The 23239-nt window shown below is 39.9% G+C and overlaps 2 protein-coding genes across 5 annotated transcripts; one reads left to right on the top strand and one right to left on the bottom strand.

Moving 5' to 3' along the window:
- The first annotated feature begins 1438 nt into the window (after positions 1-1438).
- LOC117646661 (probable cation-transporting ATPase 13A3) lies at positions 1439-11930 on the top strand. The gene is made up of 19 exons (XM_034387808.1): positions 1439-3684; positions 3904-3989; positions 4076-4243; positions 4320-4390; positions 4490-4608; positions 4698-5059; positions 5140-5341; positions 5441-5745; positions 5828-6217; positions 6318-6431; positions 6524-6677; positions 6756-7150; positions 7254-7384; positions 7467-7657; positions 7733-8028; positions 8112-8272; positions 8363-8737; positions 8812-9030; positions 9113-11930. Exons 1-19 carry the CDS (start codon positions 3552-3554, stop codon positions 9474-9476), a joined length of 4236 nt encoding a protein of 1411 aa, XP_034243699.1. The 5' UTR covers positions 1439-3551; the 3' UTR covers positions 9477-11930.
- On the bottom strand, positions 11801-23224 carry LOC117646385 (brefeldin A-inhibited guanine nucleotide-exchange protein 1). 4 transcript variants are annotated; one of them, XM_034387312.1, is made up of 27 exons: positions 22951-23224; positions 22301-22482; positions 22028-22174; positions 21753-21932; positions 21251-21674; positions 20953-21155; positions 20692-20834; positions 19652-20603; positions 19415-19572; positions 19088-19329; positions 18843-18994; positions 18635-18763; positions 18418-18547; positions 18167-18328; positions 17965-18092; positions 17742-17861; positions 17481-17656; positions 17233-17405; positions 16946-17106; positions 16598-16858; positions 16231-16260; positions 15870-16005; positions 15381-15715; positions 15146-15307; positions 14851-15040; positions 14165-14421; positions 11801-14073 (listed from the first exon to the last, which is right to left on the bottom strand). In XM_034387312.1, exons 1-27 carry the CDS (start codon positions 23072-23074, stop codon positions 13894-13896), a joined length of 5637 nt encoding a protein of 1878 aa, XP_034243203.1. In that variant the 5' UTR covers positions 23075-23224; the 3' UTR covers positions 11801-13893. The 4 variants fall into 4 exon arrangements, with proteins under 4 accessions (XP_034243203.1, XP_034243379.1, XP_034243462.1 ...); XM_034387395.1 differs by having other exon boundaries at positions 13894-14073; positions 15158-15307; XM_034387488.1 differs by lacking the exon at positions 16231-16260.
- Between the last annotated feature and the right edge of the window lie 15 nt (positions 23225-23239).

Genomic DNA, 23239 nt, shown 5'->3' with positions numbered 1-23239 from the left:
GCGTCACCTATCGCAGTGCCCCAAGATGCAACCTCAGCGGCGCCCTCCTGCCCAGAGGAGCCTCCAGATGCGTCCTCAGCGGCGCCCTCCTGCCCAGAGGAGCCTCCAGATGCATCCTCAGCGGCGCCCTCCTGCCCAGAGGAGCCTCCAGACACAACCTCAGCGGCGCCTCGCGGTCCAGAGGGACTCCCCGACGCCTCGGATGCAGCTTTGTCGGTGCTCCCCCGCCTGGGGGCGGCTCCTGACTCCACGGCGGGGTCGAGGGCCTCCACCAGAAGCCTCGACAGCTGCGGCAGCAGCAGCTCCAGGAGCTCGAGCCGGACGGCGAGCCTGGGGCGCGAATGCCATCCGGAAGACGGCGTCCTGGCGGCGGCCGCGGCCAGCGGCCTCGCGGGCTCCACCGGATCCGCCTTCTCTTTCGACGACGGAGACTTGTATGGTAAGTCGTCTGGACCGGGAAACCTCTCTTTCTCTCTTTTGAACAGTGAAAAGAACGCTACACCCAGTTTTACACATTGTGCTGGAGCGCTGGGACTTCCCTCGTGGTCATTCAGGAAAATGCTCAGGTCCCAACATGTACAGGCATGAAGCTCCGTCATCGTGAAATCAAAATCAACGACAGTCGGTCGGCCTTTGTGAGGACGCGGGCAAGTTCGCCTGACTTCAATCGCACGTCATCAAGAACTGCAGTCCGCGCTCTTGCACAAGGCTAAGACGCCACAAGACGAGCCGGGCCGGCTGCACTTCTGCTCTCTTCACGTCTCTGCAGGCTCGCCGGACTCGCCCCTATCGCCGCGAAGAACGCGCGCAAGCCCAAGAAGCGCGCTGAGAGCACTTCCTCGTGGCGGAAGTGGCAGCCGCCAAATTCAGGCCAAATTCGAGGGAAACACGTCACCGTTCCTCCTACGGCGTGCTATGGCGCGTTGCCCGATGACGTCGTCAAGCTGTGATTCATTCACCCCGGGGTGGGTCAGGCACGGGGCGTTCCGACCCGAACGACGCCGTCGCGGCGCCCGACGTCGCCTCGGCAGCCCGCGGCCCGAACCGCGACCGCGGAGCCGAGCGCAAGTGTAGGCGCCACCGCAGCGATTTCTCATAGCGCACCGCGTCGCACTGCGGCCCGGCCAACCTAACCTCTGCTGCCGCGGTCGCCTCAGTGTGCATCGCCGCGCCCCGGCCGCCTCCCCGTGCTGCAGTCGCCGCGCCGTGCATTCGGCGGCCGCAACCCGTCCCGCTGCCGCCGAAAAGCGCGGCCTCTCGGCCGGGGGCGAACCACGTTCGCGTTTCCTGTCGTGGCAACGCTCCTCTTGACGCTTCGCGGGCGAGCGGAGAGAGGCGCTGGGCGCCTGCCCCCCAGGGTGCATGCGCGAGCCGAGCCGAGCTGCCCGTCCCCGTCCGCTCCGCCGTCGCCCATACTACGTTTACACGAGAGAGCTAGCCTCGGTCAACTCGAGGGGTGGGGGAGTGGAGGGGGTAGGTCTCGAGCTAGCCGGGGTCAACTCACGCGCATGAACACGTAGGTGGGTCAACGAGTTAGACCCCTCGAGCTACCCTGGCTAACCCGTTGACCGAGGCTAACTCCAACGTGTAAACACCACACGGTCAAGTGAGGTTAGGTGTGCGCAGTGTTTTTGAGGTGTTGTAAGCCCATCTATTTTCTATTATTATGAATACACCTGTGAAATCGTTGGAAAAAACTTGGGAAGCAGTTTTCTGTTGTATGAAATCATTAATTTACTTATTCTATTTTATGTAATTTTTATTGATTTGTTTTTTACCACTTGTAACTGATCGTTTCTGAATAAAAATATCCTTTGTCGATTGCGTAAAGCAAATTTCGACCTGATTTCGACTTAAATTCGAAATTGTTTAGGCTATCTTGAGGTTAGAAAGTCACCCCAACAACGCTCCACCGGCACCGCGTGAACACGACGTCTGCTAGCCCTGGCTGAGTGGTGTCTCCCCTCCACTCCCCCACCCCTCGAGTTGACCGAGGCTAGCTCCCCCGTGTAAACGTAGTACCAGTTGTGGTGGTTTTCCGATGACGATCAGCGAGGCGACATCCTCGCTTCGCAAAGGCTTCGCACTTATCTGGTCGCGCTGCACGGGTTAGCTGGTTCGATCTGGTTCCTGTTAATTTTAGCTGGCCGTGCCCCGCGTCTTCCTGGGTCCCGCGTCAAGCCCTGCCGTCGCGTCCGGAAAGGAAAGGCCGTCGCCGTGAGCGTGATCCTTGAATGGGATAGCGTGCAAAGTGCGAGAGTGTCTCACGTCCGACCGCAGCGTACCGAGCGTGCCCCTCGCACTCGCAGCGCCCGGGCTCGCCTTTTTTGGAGACGGCCTGGCGGTGTCGTTGTCACATGCGCTGCCGCGTCGCGCCCAGACGTCGCGGACTGCACCCACGTCTGCCGAAGCCAGAGCAAGTCGTCTGCTTCTGCCAGTGTCTAGTGGTCTAGTCCAAGCAAGCACCAAATCGTGGAGTGGAGCATTCGCCTTGAAGAGGTGTCCACTTGATCCGCCCCCGGCCTACCTGCAATCGGACTGCCCTGTGTCACCTGGTGTTCACCATGATATTTAAAGACTGGATCAAGAATTTTAGTCTGAAACAACGTCCGATGATTTTGTGTGGCCATCCAGTTTTGAGTCTCAAGTGATTTGGCAACTCGCCCCTTTACTATAGCATTATTTTATTAATGGACTCAAAGGAAGACAAGGACACTCAACCTATCTATCTAGTCTGTTTGGTTTATTTTCATTGAACATCTTACTTTAAGGCAGATACTTCTATTCGTGATGTCTAAGGACCCATCATCCAAGTTTTCTTTAAAGATTACATTCGGTGCAATGTCCTGCTGTGAGATTGATGCCAAGAGGTCTCGTATTGGATGGCGAAAGCCAGATCCTGGGGACTGACATCAGCTGTTACTCCAGCAACACCCCACCAAGCCAAGGTAGCCAATGCCTCTGTGGTTGGGGAGGTGAACATTGCTTGGAAAACTAGATTTCAATGGCCTGAAGCCTGAAGAAGTTGCATTGCTGACTGCAAGCAGAATCACTCCCCGAACCAGTTCGGATTCTTTAGGAAGAAAACAACAAACCGGTGAAAACCCTGGAAGCAGTGTCGTGTGACTCAAAACTGATCTCCGACAGCTCGTATTGATCTGTGCACTATTTGCCAATAGTGAATAAGACCTTGGGTACTTAAAAATTACATTTCTGTGATAATATAGGAGGTATTTGTTTTCCTCATAAATATACTGTGTTATGTAGATAGACTGATAGTCTTTAAACTTTTTCTTTTCTACTTTCAAAAAGTTTCTATGTTAAAAGAGACTTGCTGCTGCTTAAGTTGTGAATGAGATTGTCAGCTTAGTGGCTTAGTTCTAAACTCGAAAATATATTGTTATTTAATCATTAGTGTTAGTCGAATTGTGCAATCGATAGTCAACTAGTTGCTGATATTCTCCTGCAACTGACTCAGACTCAACTGGCAAGACTTCAAGCTTGTTAAGCAGTTTTTCTTGTTGCACAACATTGTTTCAAGATTTGTGAAGATGACTTCTACCAATATGAATAGTAGCCGAGGTGGTTTCATCTACTCTTTGAGAGCATGGATCTCAGATAGTGATCAACATCTTCGCAAGAAACAGCTCTATGAACAAAATGCAGAGCTTTTGGAAAATCAAGGTATCATTTTTGTGCTCATGTGGTACCTTATTTTAATCATGTTCTCTTTCTTTCTTCCCCCCAGTATTAATTAACTTTTTATCTCTCTTTTCCTCTCTTAAAAAAGACACAACAAAACCAAAACAACATTTTACTTTCGCCTAACATGTTTTATTTGTTTTAGATTTATCCCTAGAAGTGTTTTGTCCCCAAGTATTTATTTGTCTTCTCTTATTTCAGGTACTAAAGGAAAGATCAGAAATGGTGCCGCTCCAAAGATGCAATCTGGTGTTGATTACATCAATGCTGGAAAAGATGACCAAATGGTTAGGAATTGCTTTTCTGAAGAATTAAATACAAGATGGTTTGTCATGTTCTGTTATTAATTAAATGTGTCTTCTTGTTTTGACAGGAAGTGTATGGATATTGCCGAAGCCCATGTCTGACAGCTATTACTTGGTTCTTTATAATATTGACTGGTGGGCTGCTTCGTCTCTTCTTTCATTGGACGCCCCATTGGTGGTTATTTGCCACTCATATAAAATGTGGATTAGAAACAGCTCAAAAAGTTCTTCTAGTGGTATGTCAGGTTTCTGAAATGTTGCTTTAATGAATGGTACACCAACAAAATTTTTATTCACAATCTTTATTAACAGGAAGAGTTTCAGAAAAAACACAAATGCTATCATGTGAAGAATGTTGTCACATACACAAGGGATAATCTCGAGTAAGCCATTCCTTTTATAAATTAATATTATCATATGCAATTTGTGCATTAACCATCATTTTAATACTTATTTTCTATTGCCTTCTTTTCAACGTGTAGAAGCTTCAGAGACAAGAAAGACAAAGGTGCTGATGACAGTTGGGACATGCAAGCACTTTCAGAAATTAGGCAGAGCAATGTTCCCCTCAGTATTCATACATCTGGGGGGGTTTTCAAAGGTTTGTTCATTCACTCAATTTGTTTAGCTTTGACACAGAGTTTTGATGTAGCTTCCTAATTGAAGGCTTGTTATTGACTCTGTTTTTAGAAGTGGACTGTTTACGGATGTTCCGTTGCAAAAAGATGCGCTTTGCTTGGGACTGGGACCGCCATGAATTTCAACAGCTTCAAGGGCTCGATAATGAAGTGTCTACATCAACACTTCATCAGCAGAAGGGAGTGTCCCTGCAAGATCAGTACATGCGTCGCTGCGTGTATGGCAACAATGAAATAAGGATCCCCCTGAAAAGTGTCCCCGAACTCTTGTTCCTTGAAGTCTTGAACCCTTTCTATGTTTTCCAATTTTGTTCATTCATACTGTGGTTCCTGGATAACTATTATTCATATGCTACTGCCATCCTCATAATGTCGATATTTGGTGTTTCGATGTCCATAATGCAAACAAGACGTGTAAGTATTTTTTCTTCTCATCAGCATATAAAAAATTTTAGTTCCTTTCTGGATGGCTTACTTTGGATTTTTCTGTACAGAATTTACGGAATCTTCAGAGCACTGTTCATTCTTCTGATGTTGCCACTATTATTCGTGGCAATACTGGAGAGGTGGTCACTGTCCCTACTGAACATCTAGTTCCAGGAGACTTGCTCGTTGTCCCTTCTCATGGCTGCATTATGCAGTGTGATGCCGTCCTTCTTACAGGCACATGCATTGTCAATGAAAGCATGTTGACTGGTAGGTGTATATATACATGCATGTATATGTTAAAAATTAACAATATGATTTTTTAAAATTCTAGATCAACTTAACTGTGATTCGGTCTGCTTTTTTTAGGTGAGAGTGTTCCAGTGACTAAAACATCTCTACCAAACGTGCAGACTTTGATATTTGATCAGAAAGAACACTCACGCCACACTTTGTTTTGTGGTACTCAAGTTATTCAAACCCGCTATTTTGATAAAGAGAAAGTTCTTGCTGTTGTAGTCCGTACTGGTTTCTCCACTTCAAAAGGCAATTTAGTTCGTTCTATTTTATATCCTCCTCCCGTTGATTTTAAGTTTGAACATGATTCCTACAAGTTTGTCAAACTGCTTGCTGGCATTGCTAGTATTGGCTTTGTGTACACAATTCTTACAAAGGTATGTTATTACTTTAGGAACACATTCTTGAAGTTTCCTTTTTACATAATTTTATCTAATCTTCCTTTCCGTTTTGTTCTAGTTTATGAGAGGTGTGAGTGCCAGAGACATAACTTTGGAAGCATTGGATCTCATCACTGTAGTAGTTCCCCCTGCTCTACCTGCTGCTATGACAGTCGGTCACTTTTATGCTCAAAACAGGCTAGGGAAGAAGGATATATACTGCATCACTCCAAGGTGCATCAATGTATCGGGTTCAATCGACTGTGTGTGCTTTGATAAGACTGGCACCTTAACTGAAGATGGTATGGATATGTGGGGAGTGGTTCCTCTTCGGAACAATCATTTTCATCTTCCTATCAGAGAGGTGGACACATTGGCTGTGGATGATGAGCTTTGTAGAGCAATGGTGTCTTGCCACTCCCTCACAATCATTGATGGCAAACTGTCTGGAGATCCTCTTGACCTTAAGGTAATGGTGTTTTATGGTTCTAAAATTATTTTTCTTCCTGTGGCCTGTTATTGTGTGGGGGTCATCTTTCAGTTTTCAAGAGTATTTCTAACTATTTCAGATGTTTGAATCAACAAACTGGGTATTAGAAGAACCTGAAATTGATGATAATTCAAAGTTTGATCTGATTTTTCCTACTGTTGTCCGGCCTCCTCCTTCAAATGCTCCTGATGTAGTAAGAGCCTTCAATTTAAAGCAATTTAACAGTTTTTGAATTCAAGGTGCAGATAGCATGTGTAATTGTGATTTTTCTTTTCTTATTCTCAGGAACCTATTGAAATAGGTATTCTCCGACAATTTCCTTTTTCATCAAGCCTGCAAAGAATGAGTGTAATCAGTCGAGTATTAGGGGCGAGCAAATTCAAAGTGTATTGCAAGGGATCTCCTGAAATGATCATGTCCCTTTCTCTTCCCAACTCAAGTAAATAATTTTACATTTATTTTTAAACTTATTTAAAGTAACATATACATTGTGCCTAATGGAGTGTCATGTTTGCAGTTCCCCCCGAGTTCCATTCAATCTTGGAGGAGTATACACAACAAGGGTACAGGGTATTAGCTGTTGGAACAAAGACACTCTCTGGTAGTTACGTAAAGATCCAAAGAATGCAGCGGGAAGATGTGGAATGTGCTTTGCAATTTATTGGCTTAGTCATTATGGAGAATCGTTTGAAACCGGAAACCACAGGGGTAATCAGAGAACTGCGCTCAGCTCATGTTCGTACTATAATGGTTACGGGAGACAACATTCAAACGGGTATGAGTGTGGCTCGTGATTGCGGGATGATTCCTGCTTGTCGTTCCATCATTGTGGTCCATGGAGTGCCAGCCATTGCAGGGCAGTCTCCTCAAATTTGTTTCACCCAGTCTCAAGCTGATGCTGCAATTGCTAATGTAAGTTGTCTGTTTTACTAGCAATCACTTTAACTCTAAGGCCATTGTTCATTATGTGCATTAAATTATTCTGTGTAATAATGTCTGTGACATAATTTTTTAGGGAGGTGGAGATGCTAGCTATATGACAAACATGACCAATAGCAACAGCTTGCAGAGCCTTGCCACAATTGAATCAGGATCTGTTGTGTTTATAGAAGACCCATCAGGCAGTCCAACTCAGCTAGGCAATGGGTCTGTGTAAAAATTTTGAACAAATTAACAACTACTGTTTTGTTAAGATTAGTGTGTTGTTACCTTTCCGTTACTGTTACAGAGATGTGAAACTGGACATGTTTAGCAAAGATTTTTGCTTCGCTATTACTGGCCGCACCTGGTCCATTATCAAGAATCATTTCCCGGAACTTATTCCAAGAATTGTTACTAGAGGGGCTGTATTTGCTCGTATGAGCCCGGATCAGAAACAACAGCTTGTGCAGGAACTGCAAGGTCTTGGGTACTATGTTGGTAAGTCTCTGATGCCTTGTGAAACCTATTTTGTTTTACGTTCACTTTGTAACTTTACATTTATTTCCAACACAGCTATGTGCGGCGATGGAGCAAATGACTGTGGAGCTCTTAAAGCCGCCCACACTGGGATATCCTTATCAGAAGCAGAGTCGTCTGTTGCCTCTCCTTTTACGTCCAAAGTTGCAAATATTTCATGTGTACCGACTGTTATCCGTGAAGGACGTGCAGCTTTGGTCACTTCTTTCGGTATATTTAAGTACATGGCAGCGTATAGTCTTTGCCAATTCGTTTCTGTCATGATTTTGTACTCCATTGATTCAAACCTCACCGATATGCAATATCTCTACATTGATCTCTTCATGATTACGGTTTGTCTCAGTTTCTTGTTTCTCTTTGTAACTGCTTTCAATTCCTTTTTGCTTGATTTTCTAATGAGTGTCTTTTATTGTAGGTGTTTGCCTTTTTCTTTGGTCGCACTGAAGCATTTGATGGGCCCCTTGTGAAAACGCCACCTTTGGCTTCACTTGTATCACTGTCCCCAGTGCTCTCCCTTCTTGCCCAGATTCTTGTGGTGATTGTTGTCCAGACTGGTAGTTTCTATCACATTCAGACGTAAGTGTTAATTAGACAATGCTTTCATCATGACTAAATTTCTTGAAGTTTAAATAATTAGACTGAATTTTTGGGTATTATGGTTTGCAGATATGATTGGTTTGTCCATTTTGATGCAGCATCCACAAAAGAGGAAAATGGAGTTGGCTGTTTTGAAAACTATGCAATATTTGCTACTTCCAGTTTTCAGTACATCATTTTGGCTGTTGTCTTCTCGAAAGGACCTCCTTATAGGAAACCAATCACTAGCAACTATGGCATGTTACTGTCATCTGTTGGAACTGCTGCCTTGACGGCTTGGCTTGTCCTAGGTCCCCCAAAATGGGTTGAAGATCAGTTTGAATTAAAAATGCCTGTGGACATGAGCTTTTGTATTTTGATTCTTGTTTATGCTGGCATAAATTTTTGCCTTGCATCCTTGATTGAAACTTTCCTTATTGATTATGTTGTCATCAAAAAGCTAAGGTTTGTCATTGACAATTTTTTTCAGTGAAACTTTGATTTTTTAAATCAAATATTAATATCACATCTTATTTTAGGTACAGGTTTCATAACATTGAAAAGTCTCACCGTAAATACCTTAAGGTTGAAAGAGACCTTTCCAATGACCATTCATGGCCTCCACTCTCTCAAGAGCCTCCAGTTATGGATGTTAGTAGTGCTTTGAAACAGCCTCCTCGAAGTCCCGCTACCATAACAGAAATTTGCAGTGAGTTTTCAGCAGCACAGGGAGAGGCTAATCAGATCTCCAGGCAGAGGTATGTCAAGTAAAATAAGTTGGATATTTTTGCCACTCAGTACACCTATATCATCAGTGATAATTTTTTTTTTTTTAAATAGATTGGCAAGTGTTTGTGGAGTCACTCTAGATCCAATAGCCCTTATCCAAGTGCCAAAGCGTCGCACAATTAGCGAATCTGATAAAGTGCCTGTGAGCAAAACATCTGATCCAGTAACAAACAACCATGTTTTGAAGAATGGAATAGTGCTGCATAATGGTGATAAATCCTTGAGCTCCTCTGGGTACACTGACAGTGTGTCCCCATCGTGGAATCCTCTACCTACTGACCGCCAGCTTTCTTGGCCGCCTACAAATGTGAATAGCAGCTGCAAAGCATTGCCTCTTGAAAAGACTGCTGATCAAGAAAGACCTCAAAGCAATTCAAACAGTATTGTTCTTGAAATGAACAGCTTACCCTCTTGAGGTTGGCCTTGGCGGCTAAGTGCCGCTATGTACAACATTCTCTTGGTAAAAATCTCCTTGATGAGAAAAATGGACACTTGTTCAATGCCTGTGCACCTCATAAACGGATTTGCTATGTGAGTGAATTTTCTCATTTGAGCCCATTTAAATGTGATTTTACCATTTAATATCCACCAGTTCATTGAAGAAGGTGTGGAACTGTGAAAGACAGGGTTACTTGAAGTGCAACAAGTTATTTTGTGTGCAAGTGTGTATTGCTCTGAGTAAACTGCATCATAAGTCTTTAAGGTCTTTAAGGACCAGTCAGTTCAGTTATGAATTTTGATCTGCAAGAGTATTGGCATGTTGGTTGAAGGAAGAAAAGTAAATGGTCTCATTTCTATCAACGTGAAGTATTACACCACATCGTTAGAGATTGATCCAATTCATCTCTCCTTTTATACTAATCTGAACTGAAAAATGTTATGCTTAATGTAAAAAATAAGGTGATCTAGGTTACTAGTCTGTAAGTAATGTAATAATATGTACTGTAAATCCTTAACATCTTATCAGGCCTTATCTTAACAATTAATTGGGATGTGTGTGTACACCAGCTGGCCTGGGATGAAATTTAGTCATTTAATTTACGAGAAATGTCTAGAGGTGTTTCAGCTGTCTGCAATTTAATTATTGCATGATAACACTGCAAATGCCTACTGTCAAGTGAAGATTAATCTGTAGGTTTACTTAAACTTGTATCAGGGGTTATTGCATACTATAACTCTTTTGAAATGGAAATCTGCCACCTTAAATGTGTTTGCTTGCATTTAAGCAAAAGTTTCTGAAAACAACGATATCTACTGCCATGTTTTGTGAGCATTTTTTTTCTTAGGTGTTTTCTGATGAGTCTTAATATTTTGTCAATCTATCAAGAAATCTTACTTTAGTCTCAGATGTCTTGAAATATTTATTTTGAGTATGCCTTCTGTCTGAGGAAAGCATGGTACCATTTTGTATCTTAACGGAGGCTGGCATGTCTCTCTTTAATAGTATTAGTGGCTCTCTATTGTTTTTGAATTGAGCCAGCGTTTAATGTTAAACTTAAATGTTTACAGTTTCAACTTTTTTTTTTAATGCAGAAATTCATGTAAATTTTGTCTATCTATTGGACTGACATTAACAGTATGTATTTATGTGGGTGTTGTGTTGCTTTTTAAGATGAGTCATGTGCATATCAAGTCATATATTGCTTCTCTTTTCTGTGTACTCTTGACATTGCTGTAAGTTGAGGCATTCAGTTTTGGCACCACAACTAGTTTGTTCTGGCAACTTCTATGTACTTAGTTTATTAGACTTTTAATTACCGTATTGTATTTTTTATACTGACACTCATTTTGTGTTAAGTAAAACTTCAAACTTAGTATAATGGTTGAGACAGGAACATGTTTTGATTGTCTGGCTGCTGTACACGTTCAACTGATGAATTGTACTTCTGGTTTTAGTTATTTTATCAGATTTTATCAACTGTGTGTACTGAAATAGTTGTCATTTCAATGTGCCACTATCAGCTTCGTTTTTGTCTTCCTGAATATCTCACTTGAACTTGTAGCAGTCCTCTACCTTCCATCAGCATGAACTTGAGGAAAATATTGCTATTTCACATGCAAGTGGCAGAGTCACAACTACCTCTGCATCATTGTGTGAGGAACTCACACCATATTCATATGCTCCAAGCAGCTTGTATGTCATATCAACTAATAGATTTCTGTGTTAATGTACAGTATTTACTACATTTGGTGTCATGTCAACATTTGATCTTTTAAGTGACTGTTTTTCCTTTCTATTTTTTGTTTGAAAAGAGGTCAATTCTATTAAGTATCAACTTTTATCAATTTTATTTTGTGTTGAGTTACCATAGGGTTGTAGAATTTCATTTATCTTTTAAAAGATATTTGTGGTTACTGTTGGTTTTATAGTGCTTGTTACTACATATTTTGTTTCTGTTTTCTGTAAATTAGAATCGCAGTAGAATTCTGATACGAGTGGACCATTGGGGCATAATTTTGTTAAGTCTTGGCTTGAACAGATAATATTCCATTTTGGTGTCACTTAAGAATTGACTTTTTATTGGGGTAAATTTGATCACTGCCAGTGATACTTTGTGATTTTCCAGTATAGCTATTTAACCTAGACAGCATTTTAGCCATTTATCAATTCGAGAGCCCACACAGTTTACAGTATTCTTTGAGGCTCAGGGTTGCAATACTAGGTAGTCAACGCTTAAGCTGTCAACAGCTGGCATGATGAATATTGATTAGCATGATCAGTTCAATAAGGAAACCATGTTCTCATCAACAGGTTTATTTTATTATGAAGCATTCACAACTGGCTAGATATAGGAATCTTCGTTCTTGGTAAATCCAATTACAGGAATGTCACTCAAGCCACTTAAATAAAGATTTTTATGAAAGTACATAACCTGAGAGAACTTTTATCTTCGACCTATCTTCATCATCAAAGTTACAATAAATCTCATCATAAAATACCTCTAAGGAAAATAATCCCACCACAAATACTGACTTAAGATATCTTGTAGGACAACACTAAACTGAAGTAGATCAACATCCTTTGCAGTTAAAATAACAACTACAGTAAAATCTGGTCTATAGTGACAAGGTTGCATTAAAAACAAATTTAAAATAAAAAAGGAATCAACTCTGGCCAAATTAAAAGCAAAAAAACAGCATTAGCATCCTCCATTATAGCACTGATAAACAGCTTTTAACGTTGTGATGCATTAAACTTCCATCATAGTACAATTGAAAAAAAGATTAAGTACTAGAACAAACAGGCATTTCTAAGAACACACTAAACCATGGGATGTTAAATGTTATATTATGCGTGACTAGAAAAGCCTCCAGTTTTAATTTTCAGACAACAGATAAATGATTGGGGTGGCATATGGCATTAAGAGAGAAATAAATAAAGGGCAGAGAGAAGGAACAAGAGGCCTTAATAAAGTTGAATTCAAAAGCTTTTACACAAATACTTTTTCTACAAAAACAAAGAGAAGTCTTCAGTTGAGGAGCATTTTCTTATCAATGTAATTTCTAACAATTGTTGAATGGGAATTACATTGATTAAATTGCTTCAAAAAAGCAGGATAAAACGGAATCAGATAATAGATAAATTGGAGACAAACACGTTTCACAGGGCGATAAGCACTTAACTTGATGTGAATGACTATCACTCAGCAAAGCTCGTATCTTGTCTTTGTTTCTTTTCTTAATGAATAATATATCTGATCCTTAGCCAGTAAAGCTGGACAGCAACAATATCACAAGTAATAGGTTCACAAGCAAAGATATAATAGACTTTAAACCAATCCAGTTGAAAGAAGGCGTTATTCGCCTGTAGTAAACTTTATTTGTCAATAACATAATAGACATAAAATAAAATGAAAATGGCAACTTTGATGACTTGTGTTAACAGATTATCCATATATATTGGACGAAAACAAAAGATGACATTATATCCAAGAGGCCATACCATTTCAGTCATTTCATGATTAATGAGAAACTTCAACCACCATCATCATTCAGAACACTCTTCCATTTCTTTTTGAGGTGTTTGAACATACAATAAGAAAATTTAGGTCATTAAAATAGAAGTGCCATAGGCACATTATAAGTAAGTTTTAACAAAAGAGTCAAATTGAGAACTAAGTGCAGAAAGGCGCTCCACGTGTCACTGAAAAAAAGGGACATCAGCTTTTAAGTCTCAGCTTAACACGACAAACAAAGCGACCTCATTGTAGAAACAGTGGACAATTGTGAACATTTCAAAATGGCAATCAGATTATTGACATTCACATAATATAGGTAAAAATATAAATATTGCAGCTCATTTTTTCACATCTATTCACAAAGGCAATATTCCAAATAGACATCATTTACAATTGTTTTAACAAATTCTCACTAAGACAAAAGAAAAGGAAAAGAATACAACAACATAGAAACAGAAATATCCATCATAACTTTAAAATGCCTTATGCTGGACCCTGTCAACAGTAGTATCATCATAAAGTCTCCTCATAGTAATGGATCCCACATAAATAATTATACAAGATGACTGCACTTCATCCTAAAAAAGTTAAACTGATTTAGATGCATAAAACTTACAAATGTTCAACTGCAATTTAGACTTCACTTTGCAGAATTGAAAAAACCATATATATTCGTATCACATACAAGACAAGTCGTGAAAAGGACCCCTCAACTAAGGTTCTTTTATAAGTTGTATTATGTGTGTGACTATGAGGGGAAAGATATGACTCAGACCTAATTTATAAAACTTCATAGCAACAATAACAATATAAACACATTCATATTCTTCAACATTAACAGCCAAGGTAATCATATAAACAAAAGTTTATCCTTCACACTGTAGTATTTATTTGACCATTTGAGGAATTTATTGCTTCTGTGGAACTAGTAATTCCGAACACTGGTCCAATGCGAAGGAAGAAACGGCGCAGGACAGACCGCAACTCTGGCTTTAGATCAAAGCACATAATCTCACACAGAAGGGGATAGTAACTTGACGCATGAGCAGCAAACTGCAGGAGCAAATAGTTAAAAAAAAAAAAAAATGATTATAAGAAGAAGAAGAGAAAACTTATTAAGGTAGATGTTAGTTGATAACCTTACCCTTTCATCATTCATTTTGAAAATCCTGTTCAACACAAGCAATAACAAGCATGTCCAAGCATCTCTGTGAGATTCTGACTGCAAACATAGAAAGTACTCCAAAGCCTCCCTGCATACTTCAATTAATCTTTCTTGAATAAGTGGCCAGGCCTCCTGACGGTTCTCATCAGCATACATCTTAAAGAGAATGCGTAAGACGCAAGCCAAGGACTGAGTCTCTTGCTTTAGCAAATTTGGTTTTACACTCCCTTTGAAACCTGTGGGTCAAAATTTTCAATTTGAATACAGGCAAGAAAAGAACAGATTGATAAAAAGTGCCTATGGCTATTTGGGTTGTTCTGTGCGTGCCTACCCTTTTTCATTCTGAAAAACTCAGAAAAACTTAATTTTCCTGAGTGTCTTTTCAACTCAAATGCATACTATAGGACCCCCGAATAAGAGTATGGGCAAGCTACACCTTAAGTATAACAGAAGTTTACATAACAGCTCGATGACTAAGCTTGTTGATACACTGAGGACGTTTTTTTAGCAGCCAATGGGTGACAGACACACCACTCAATGCCCAGATTAAGTTGAACAAAGTCAAGCCCTTGGAATGACTAAAATTGGTAAGTATAAAGCTATTTCATCCCTCAGACATGAAAAGGCACGGTACGCACGGAACTACCCATTTCCTACAGACATACCTGCTTTCCACAGCAAATTTCGTTGTTCATGATTAGAGTTGAAAGCTTTTGCAAAACGATGAGACTGAAGCAAACAGTCAGTAAGGAGAAAGAGATGCTTTGAACTCAGATGGCAATACATTCCCAGCTCTTCAGTCTGTTCAGAAATGACATTACTTGACAGAGGAGTTTCTGAATGAATCAAATCAGCCTGCAAGTAAAAAATTGATCAATTGATTACAATCGAAATAAGCAACAAGTATGCAGCAACTGCTGTAAGCAACTCTAAGTGCCTTAGACTAAGATTGAAAATTACATTTTTCAATACCTGTGCAAGAGCAAGGTTTTCCTGATCCTCCTTTCTTGAAGTTGCTGGATAGAATACAATGTTGTCTATGGTTTGAATCAATTCAAGCTGAACTATGCATTTTATGAGAAGCCCAGAAAAGAGCTTGTTTTCAAAATTCAGAGCAGTCATCTGTGAAAGTACAACCATATTTTAGAAAATTGAAGTCGCAAGCATTACACCAAGAGAATATGCAGCAAGATACCTTGTTTGGTTTGGTTTCATCTGTGGAGGTGCTGGTAACACTGATTTCACTGTGACTGCTGTTAGAACGTTTCAGTATTCCCGGCTGCTTGCCAACACTTACATTACCATCAAACTGAGATACTTCGTTAGATGACATTATTATGTCCATATCACTTTCCTTGCCAATGGCTTCAAGTGGTTTCCATGTCAGGAGAGAATTGGGAATGGTAGCGGTAAATATATCTACCATACACTGACATGTTTTATCCCATGTTTCAACACTGAACTTCAGACCGTTGGATATAACTAAATTTTCAAGACAGTTTGTTCCTGATCGAGCTAGCTGTTCATTGTCTGTGGACAAAGGAAGTACAAGAGAGTTTAACTATTAAGTTAGCCAAAAAATTGTGACAGAGACAGATAAAAAGCTAGAGACTTCCATTTTTAAAAAAAAATTCTATGGTAGACAAAAAATATTAAATGTGTTTGTGGTACAAGAATACAGTACCTTGTTGGACACACCAATGCAGTTGAGAGTATAAGTCTTCCAAAAGTAAGGGACCTAGAGTGTCAAAGTATTGTGTGAAGACATCCACAATGGCATACAATGCATGGTTGCATGTTGTTGTCATCCACTCTGCTTTCTGTTACAAGTTACAACATAAGAATTAACATAAGTCACAAAAAGAAAAAAAATTTACAAATGAAACAGTGTTTACATGTGTAACTTTCACAAAATTAGGTGACCAAAATTATTTAGCATTATTGAAACAGACAGGCAAGACAACCAGAATGAAAGCTAAAGCATTGCTGTTGAGGTGGATAAGCAAATCATACATTAGCAGGGATAAAAACATAAGTGCACTAACCTCAAGATTGGCAGCTAGCTCTGCACTGGGCTGTGAATATAGCAAGAAACAAAGAGTTAAGCAAACATTACTCCAATATCAAAGTTCTACACATTGCAAGGTTTTAATAATAATGTATTAACAAGGAAAAGTAAAGTTAAACTTTTTAAAAGTCTTCTTTTTTTTTTTTTAAGGGCATTGCAGCACAAACATTTAACTAATACTGGTTGGACAAAGCTCAAACTAAAAGGGGCATCTAAACATTCAGTGGAAAACAGAAGCACAAAGAAACACTCAGGTGAGAACTATTGGCACACTTTGGATGCTGAACTTCAAATTATGCACAAAAATGTATCTACAATAGGTAGGTATTTCATGAATTAGTTACCTCAGTGTGTTGTTCAGGAAGCTTCATATTGTCAAATATGCGGAAAAGAACTTGAAAAAGGTCCTTCCACCAATGAGGCTTGAATGCGTCACCATGAGTTTTCACAATCTCAAACAAGACAGTTAGTCCTCTAGTTCGCACATCCAATTTACAGCGACTCACAACACAGGACAGCTCAAACAGAAGTGGAAACCAACCCCTGACCCAAACTCTGTCATCTTCTGGAACCATGTTGTCTTCCATGCTATGTTCACAGAACAACTGGAAGATAATAACAAAAAAAAATTAAAACGTTATTAAAAATAAAAAGTTGAAGATACTGTAGTACCGTATTGAATATAATTTTACCTGAGGTTTCTCATCTACATATATAGCACAAGTTCGCACCAGTCTAATTGCTTCCATACTAGTATCAGGAAAGCTGGCATTGCAAGCAAACTCAGACAGACATTTTACAGCGTCTTGGAAGGAATCAATCATTATTGGAAAATGTTGGGCATACAGTTGATCTGAAATAGTTAGATGAAACTTATAAGTGTTACAGGAAAAGTTGAGACAAGACCTTGAAAAAAAAAAAAAAAAATTTGGATAGCACAAGTAGTTATAAATTTGAAAACCAAAGAAATAATACTAACTGATGATTTTTCCTGTTGTGAGGAATGCAAGCTCTACAATAGCTTCATCACTATCTGATGCAGCAAGATGGAAAACACTAAAAATGTTTTTCCACCCAGATCGTATGTTGTGGGCTTGTGAATTCACCATCTGAGCTATACAACGAACAACCATGTCTCGAATAGATGGCAATCTATAAATAATGGCAAGAACCAATTAATTTTATCATTAATAACTCCTCATTTGAAACTTGGAAGGATCAACATACCTATTTTTCTTCATTATGTGTTCAAATGGTCGAAGGAAATCTTTCTGAAATCTGAAATTTGCAAATTCTCCTTTCTCAATGAATTTCATTGATAATTGACGAAGGGAATCCACGGCAAAGAATGCAATATCTTCACTTGGGTTACATCCAACTTTGTTGAAATGCTCTCCAAGGACCTAAAATCAACCCAATAAAAGATGAAAAAGATTTATTTCCCAAAATCATGATTAATTGGACAGGTCAGGAGCAAAAGAGACATACCTGCCAAATGCGAGACCACTGCAAACGGATTCTGCCCATATTGTAGTAAGAAATTTCAACAATTTTTTGCAAGCTAAACATGCGAGGATGTTGAGGGTGAGCTAGCTCATCCAACGATACCTGAGAAGAAAAAGAAAAAAAGGATTACTTACCAATCAAAAGCATTCCAGAGCCAAATCAAACATTAATGAGATGGAACATGGAAAAATGGACAAGCAAATACCTGGCAAAGAGCTTTTACAAAATCAACAATAGCATCACCATCTAGTCTTGTGGATCCAGTAAATATCCTATCCACTGCAACAACTACACTCTGAGATGAAGTTTCTCCAATAGATTCTTTGACACTTGCTAGAAGATTAAAACAAAAAAGTTGGTGCACGCAGAAAGTGTTAAAACCACACATAATGAAACTTTCAACTTACGGTCCAGCATATTTAGTTTACTCAATAGATCAGGATGGTGATGATCATAGCTTTTGGTGCTAGAAATGAACTGGGGACGCACCCCAGTTCCAACCAATTGAGCAAGTTCCAGTTGACTGATACATTTGACAATGTCCAGCCATGAAGACCCAAGGTAATTACCTGGCATGAGAGTTATAATAAAAAATTACAACTACTTTTAATTTTCTTTTTAAAAAATTGAAATTTTTAAATAAATTTTCACTACACACCATCTGTATGAGCTACTGTTATGAGAGTTTTAATAGTATCAATGTTCTTAGCCTTCATTTCAGTGATAGGGGAGTTAGCAGTGAGAAGAGTAAATCTTGCAAGGGCCTGAACATATGCATCACGTTCCAGCTGGAAACGTTCAAAAGGAATGAATACAATATAAGCAGCTCAAAGACAACATTTTCAACATAAAACACAGACTTTATAATACAGTACCGTCATATGGAAGATGCAGGTAATGCGAATCGCACATCGGATACCGTCTAAGCACAAGTATGCAATCTCTTGATCATCACAATCTTGTAGGCCAACACTGAATGCAGCAAGGAAAGGTGTCCATGCCATCTATGCAAATACATAACAAAATATATTATTATTACTGGTTTTCAAGAACAGGGACCTTGGAAGCAGAAGGAGACCTTACCTTAAACATTGGACGGACATGTTCTAGATGCTTTGCTGTTGTGAAAGGAGCTTGTACATGACTAACAGACTCCATTAAATTTTTGGCAGCTGATGATATAACTTCCATTTCCATGTTCCACAAGAAACGACGCTTCTTTTCACTTGAAATTACTGTCAATGAGAAGCCATTTTGCCAGTAATTAAGGACCCATTATGGAAATATCTTTGTAGATACATGCACAACTAGATTGGTGAGTTATTTACCTTGTTTCCCTGGTTTGCTTGAAGCTCCCTTCATTTTGATTTCATGACCAGCAATTTCATCATAAATTTGAGAAAGATACTCCTGTGGTAAGTCTTTGCTATCGCTGATTCCTTGATTGAGGCGAATGTATTGTTCTTTGGTCATTTTACTTTTAACTTGAGGAGAGTGCAAATCAGTTGTGAGCATAATTACTGAATATGCCAGCACATATGCTGTGTCAGCACTTGCAAATAATGTGTTGCTGAAACACACAAAATAAGTGTTTCAAACAGTGGCAAACTGGGGAACAATAAAGGGTAGAATCCAAAATAACAAAATAAACCTACTTGGGATTGCATTCACAGTATCTACTGGCAAATTTTTCCATTAGACGGTCAATCTTTTGGGCCTCTCCAGGAAGCCTAAAGCCTTCCAAGAAAAAGCGTAGAGCTGCCACAAGATCACGGTCCTTGAAATTCATTTGATCAACATAGGCATACATTACCTGAAAAGCAAATGAACAGTCAAAGTTTTTTTTTATTTTTCAAGAAATAGATTTTTTGCATTAGCCCCAAGGATCATACCTCTTTGCCAAAGTCGTCATTATCTCCTAAATAGTCTCCCAAACCAGTCTTATCTAGGCGTTCATCAGAATGCAACCATTCAGCCACTTCAGATGGAGTAGTTCCTAAGAGATGTTGCTCTTGCAAATATTGCACCCCTTTCTTGGGCTTTCTGTTGAATATTTGAATACCCGTTTCCCACACTTCCTTTTGCTGCTTTAGGACTTCAAACTGTTCTGGTGTATCCAAAATTTCTCGGTTGATAGCATTCATACTGACACTAGAAGTAGCAGAATTTATACTATTACTGCTACCTCCGTGGATTGATTTGATATTACCACCACCCTGCGTTGATGGAGTTGGCTCAATTTCAGGGTCCTTACGTTCACCCAAAGAAGTTTGAGAGTTTGGGTTCACATACAGGTCTTTACTCCACTCCACACAACATTTAAGGATGGATACAAGGCACTTCAGGCCACGGATTCGCATAGACTTTTCCTGGTTTGGTGTTGCTCCAAGCTCAAGAGCTTGACGCCCCTGAGCTATTTTGGATAAATCATTCACTAGCCTTTCAAACAAATTAGCAGCAGATAGATCACAGTCATAGTTGACATAAATGTCAACAACACTTTGTGCATCATCACATATTCTTGTCAGAGCCTGAATAACCATCCACTTGTGTTCAAATGATGAGCTGGATGTCTCCAGAATATTGAGAAAAATTTCCTTGAAGAAAACTTCAATTTGCATCTTGAGGTGCTGCTTAAACTTCGAAAGAAGAGCAAGAAAAATAGCAAGAGAAAGCTCAAATACTTCTGGAACAGATGATACCCCATTCTTTGAAAGAGCAACACAGAGATACTGTTTGATTGCTGTGATAAACATCTCATTGGCTCGGAAAACTGGGCCAGCATTTTGAAGAATTGACAAAAGTAAGTGCAAGGATAAGATCTTTGATCTTAACTCATGAGATCTGAAAAGGGGAAAAATATTTAATTACACGTGAACTAGATTTTGATTAACCACACACAACACACACCACCTTAGGAGTCATGACTTACTTTGGGTCAGGCTGCTCAGGAACAGGTTTCATTGATAGCTTGCATAAAGAGCGGAAAACAAGAAATGCATCCTTTTGTCTCACATGAGTAAATTTTGGTGTAGCTGTCACAGCATCACTCTCATTGCTCGCATCAACACTATCCTGAAATAGATTGTATCACACTTCCAATCAGCCAGCATATTTATGGAATAAAAGGAAACCTGAGGATGGAATGAAGGGCTGGGTAAGCTTTCTCACAAGAAATGTGTAAGATATTTACCTGAGAAGGAACTCTAGGCAGACTGTTTGATTGCGGAACAATAGCCATAGGACTAGCAGCCCCAGAAGGAATTGAGGGAGTAGGATCAACATTATTGATCTCTTGATCAGATGGAGTTATGGGTATTTCCACTGGTTCTGAACTTGTTGAATCCTCAGGAGTCCCATTCGATGTTCCAGGAGGAAAACCATTAGATTCACAGCCTAGAAAAGGGTAAAAATGCCATAATGTTCAAAATGTTCACAAAAAAAAAAAAAAGAAGAAAAAAAGTCTGTGAAACATAATGAAACCAGCATACCTTGAACAACTGAGTCTACTATAGCATTAAGGATTCCAATGACCATCTCTTGGTTAGTCTCTCTGCCTTCACCATCGCCAGGAGTTCGTTCTTCAATAACACCTGAGGCAGATTCCCTGTTTTCTCCTCCTGCTGTATCACTGCTTAACTGAGATGGAGAGCTTTCACCAATGGTTTCTGGTCTGTCATCCAGGACAGTTGAAGCATTTACTACAGCAGTGCTTGTTCCACCATTTGTGGAAGCATCAGTTTTTTCCACTGTACACTCAGATGCTGGGAAGGAAGCAGGCGTGGTTTCCATGGGACTACAAGGTGTTGCTTGAGTTGTAGGTTCTGCTTCCTGAACTTTGCTACTGCCTTCAGCCTGAGGACGCTCATCAGCATGGTCAGATGTTTCTTTCAACTTTTCAAATTCATCGACCTCCTGAAATTAATAAAGTGGCTTTGAAATAATGAGCGTAAGGGGCTCATAAATAAATCTGATTCTTTGGTAGGAACTTACAGCTTGACTTTCCATGCGACCAAATATGACGTTCAGCATCTGAGTCAGGGTGGCTCGTGCTGTAGTTTGATTGACAAGATTCTTGCTGGCCAAATAGATGTTGTAACAGGTGCGCACTGCCAGCAAAATAGTTCCTTCATGGACTTCAACATGTTGACTGGTTACAACTGTCAGAAGAGCCTTCAGAACATAAAAACTCTCAAATTAAAAAGAGAGAAAATACATGGGAAGGTAAAATAATTTTGTACTTTTCCAAAAGAAAAGAGATAACTTGCCTTGATGATTTGAAGCTGGACGCCTTCATCAGTTTGTGGACCACTAAAGCATCCACAAATTGTCTCAACTATGCGATCTATCAATTGTTTACCAGGCGTTGTTGAATCAGGTATATTCCCAGTCAAGTGGCCATATGCAATTAATTTCTGTAAAAATAAGAGCATAAAAAATTTAAACATTGTACCTTGAATGAAACTTGAACAGAATTGACAGTAATAACACAAAGAGATAGTCGTAAAGACTTTCCAATGAATTTAACTCATTGAACATACCTGGAGACAATCTAGAGCAGTCACAACAATGCGTGAGGACTTGCTTTGACATGCCAATTCGAAAGGCAAAAAATACTTTTCAGCAGAAACATTGTTGGCTGCATCTTCTTTCGGTAATGGAAGGGCAGAGGAGGAGTTTCCTGCCTCAGAATCAGCATCTTTCAGTTCATTTTTAATTTCCTCTGGAATTTGGAGATAAAACACAATACATAAATAGAACAGTTGGCAAGCTGATCGAATATTCCCTAGGAGATCGGGGTACATAGGGGGATTTCCCTTCTGATCTCACTTTTTCACACTAGAAACTATGTCAGTGATGCAATGACAGCTAGCAGTGTCAAATTAAGTGAGGTTAGAAATTAGAAGGGCACAAGATGTAGATGTGAAGAAGAAAAGGAGAGATGTGCTGAACATAGAAAATGACGAAAAAGATCAACTTTTCAGTAGCAGTTAAAAGACATCGATAACGTCAGCTGAATGGAACAAATCGTTACAGGTGACATGTAACGACAGGTGCAGATCATATGTGGACCATAACCTTACTTCTACAAAAGCTATCTAGTCAATGTACCAGGGAAAGACAGCAGGTTAGTTTATCACACGTTTGCCACATTCATTTGGAAATAGCAAGACAAGGATGTTCGCCTCACCTAATGCTACTTCGCAAGATCGTTTTAGTTGAGAATGGTACGACCGTTTGATATCTTTGTCGCTGAGGATCTTCTCCAAGGCACGCACAATAAACATCTCTTTAGTCTTGGAGCTTCTTTGCATTTTTGGCTAAATGAGCAACATTTCCATCTTTTTTACTAATCCACTGATCTTTAACGGCAAATTGATGAATGAGACGGACTAATGAAAACAAGAAGACATGTTTTTCATCGCCAACGAAACACTAGTTATGTCACCGGCAGAGAATGCACACCAAAGGAATTCACC

The sequence above is a fragment of the Thrips palmi genome, unplaced genomic scaffold (genome assembly GCF_012932325.1).
Source record: "Thrips palmi isolate BJ-2018 unplaced genomic scaffold, TpBJ-2018v1 HiC_scaffold_1, whole genome shotgun sequence".
Lineage (NCBI taxonomy): Eukaryota > Metazoa > Arthropoda > Insecta > Thysanoptera > Thripidae > Thrips > Thrips palmi.
The sequence above is the reverse complement of the archived record's forward strand: the minus strand, read 5'-3'. Positions and strand labels throughout refer to the sequence as shown.

Coding starts and splice junctions, on each gene's coding strand:
- LOC117646661 (XM_034387808.1), top strand. CDS start 3,552: ATGACTTCTACCAATATGAATAGTAGCCGAGGTGGTTTCATCTACTCT. Junction 5,746..5,827: donor TGTACACAATTCTTACAAAG/GTATGTTATTAC, acceptor GTTTTGTTCTAG/TTTATGAGAGGTGTGAGTGC. Junction 7,658..7,732: donor AGGTCTTGGGTACTATGTTG/GTAAGTCTCTGA, acceptor TTTCCAACACAG/CTATGTGCGGCGATGGAGCA.
- LOC117646385 (XM_034387312.1), bottom strand. CDS start 23,074: ATGCAAAGAAGCTCCAAGACTAAAGAGATGTTTATTGTGCGTGCCTTG. Junction 22,483..22,950: donor ATCTTGCGAAGTAGCATTAG/GTGAGGCGAACA, acceptor TCCAAATTCCAG/AGGAAATTAAAAATGAACTG. Junction 17,862..17,964: donor TTGTAAAAGCTCTTTGCCAG/GTATTTGCTTGT, acceptor TTTTCTTCTCAG/GTATCGTTGGATGAGCTAGC.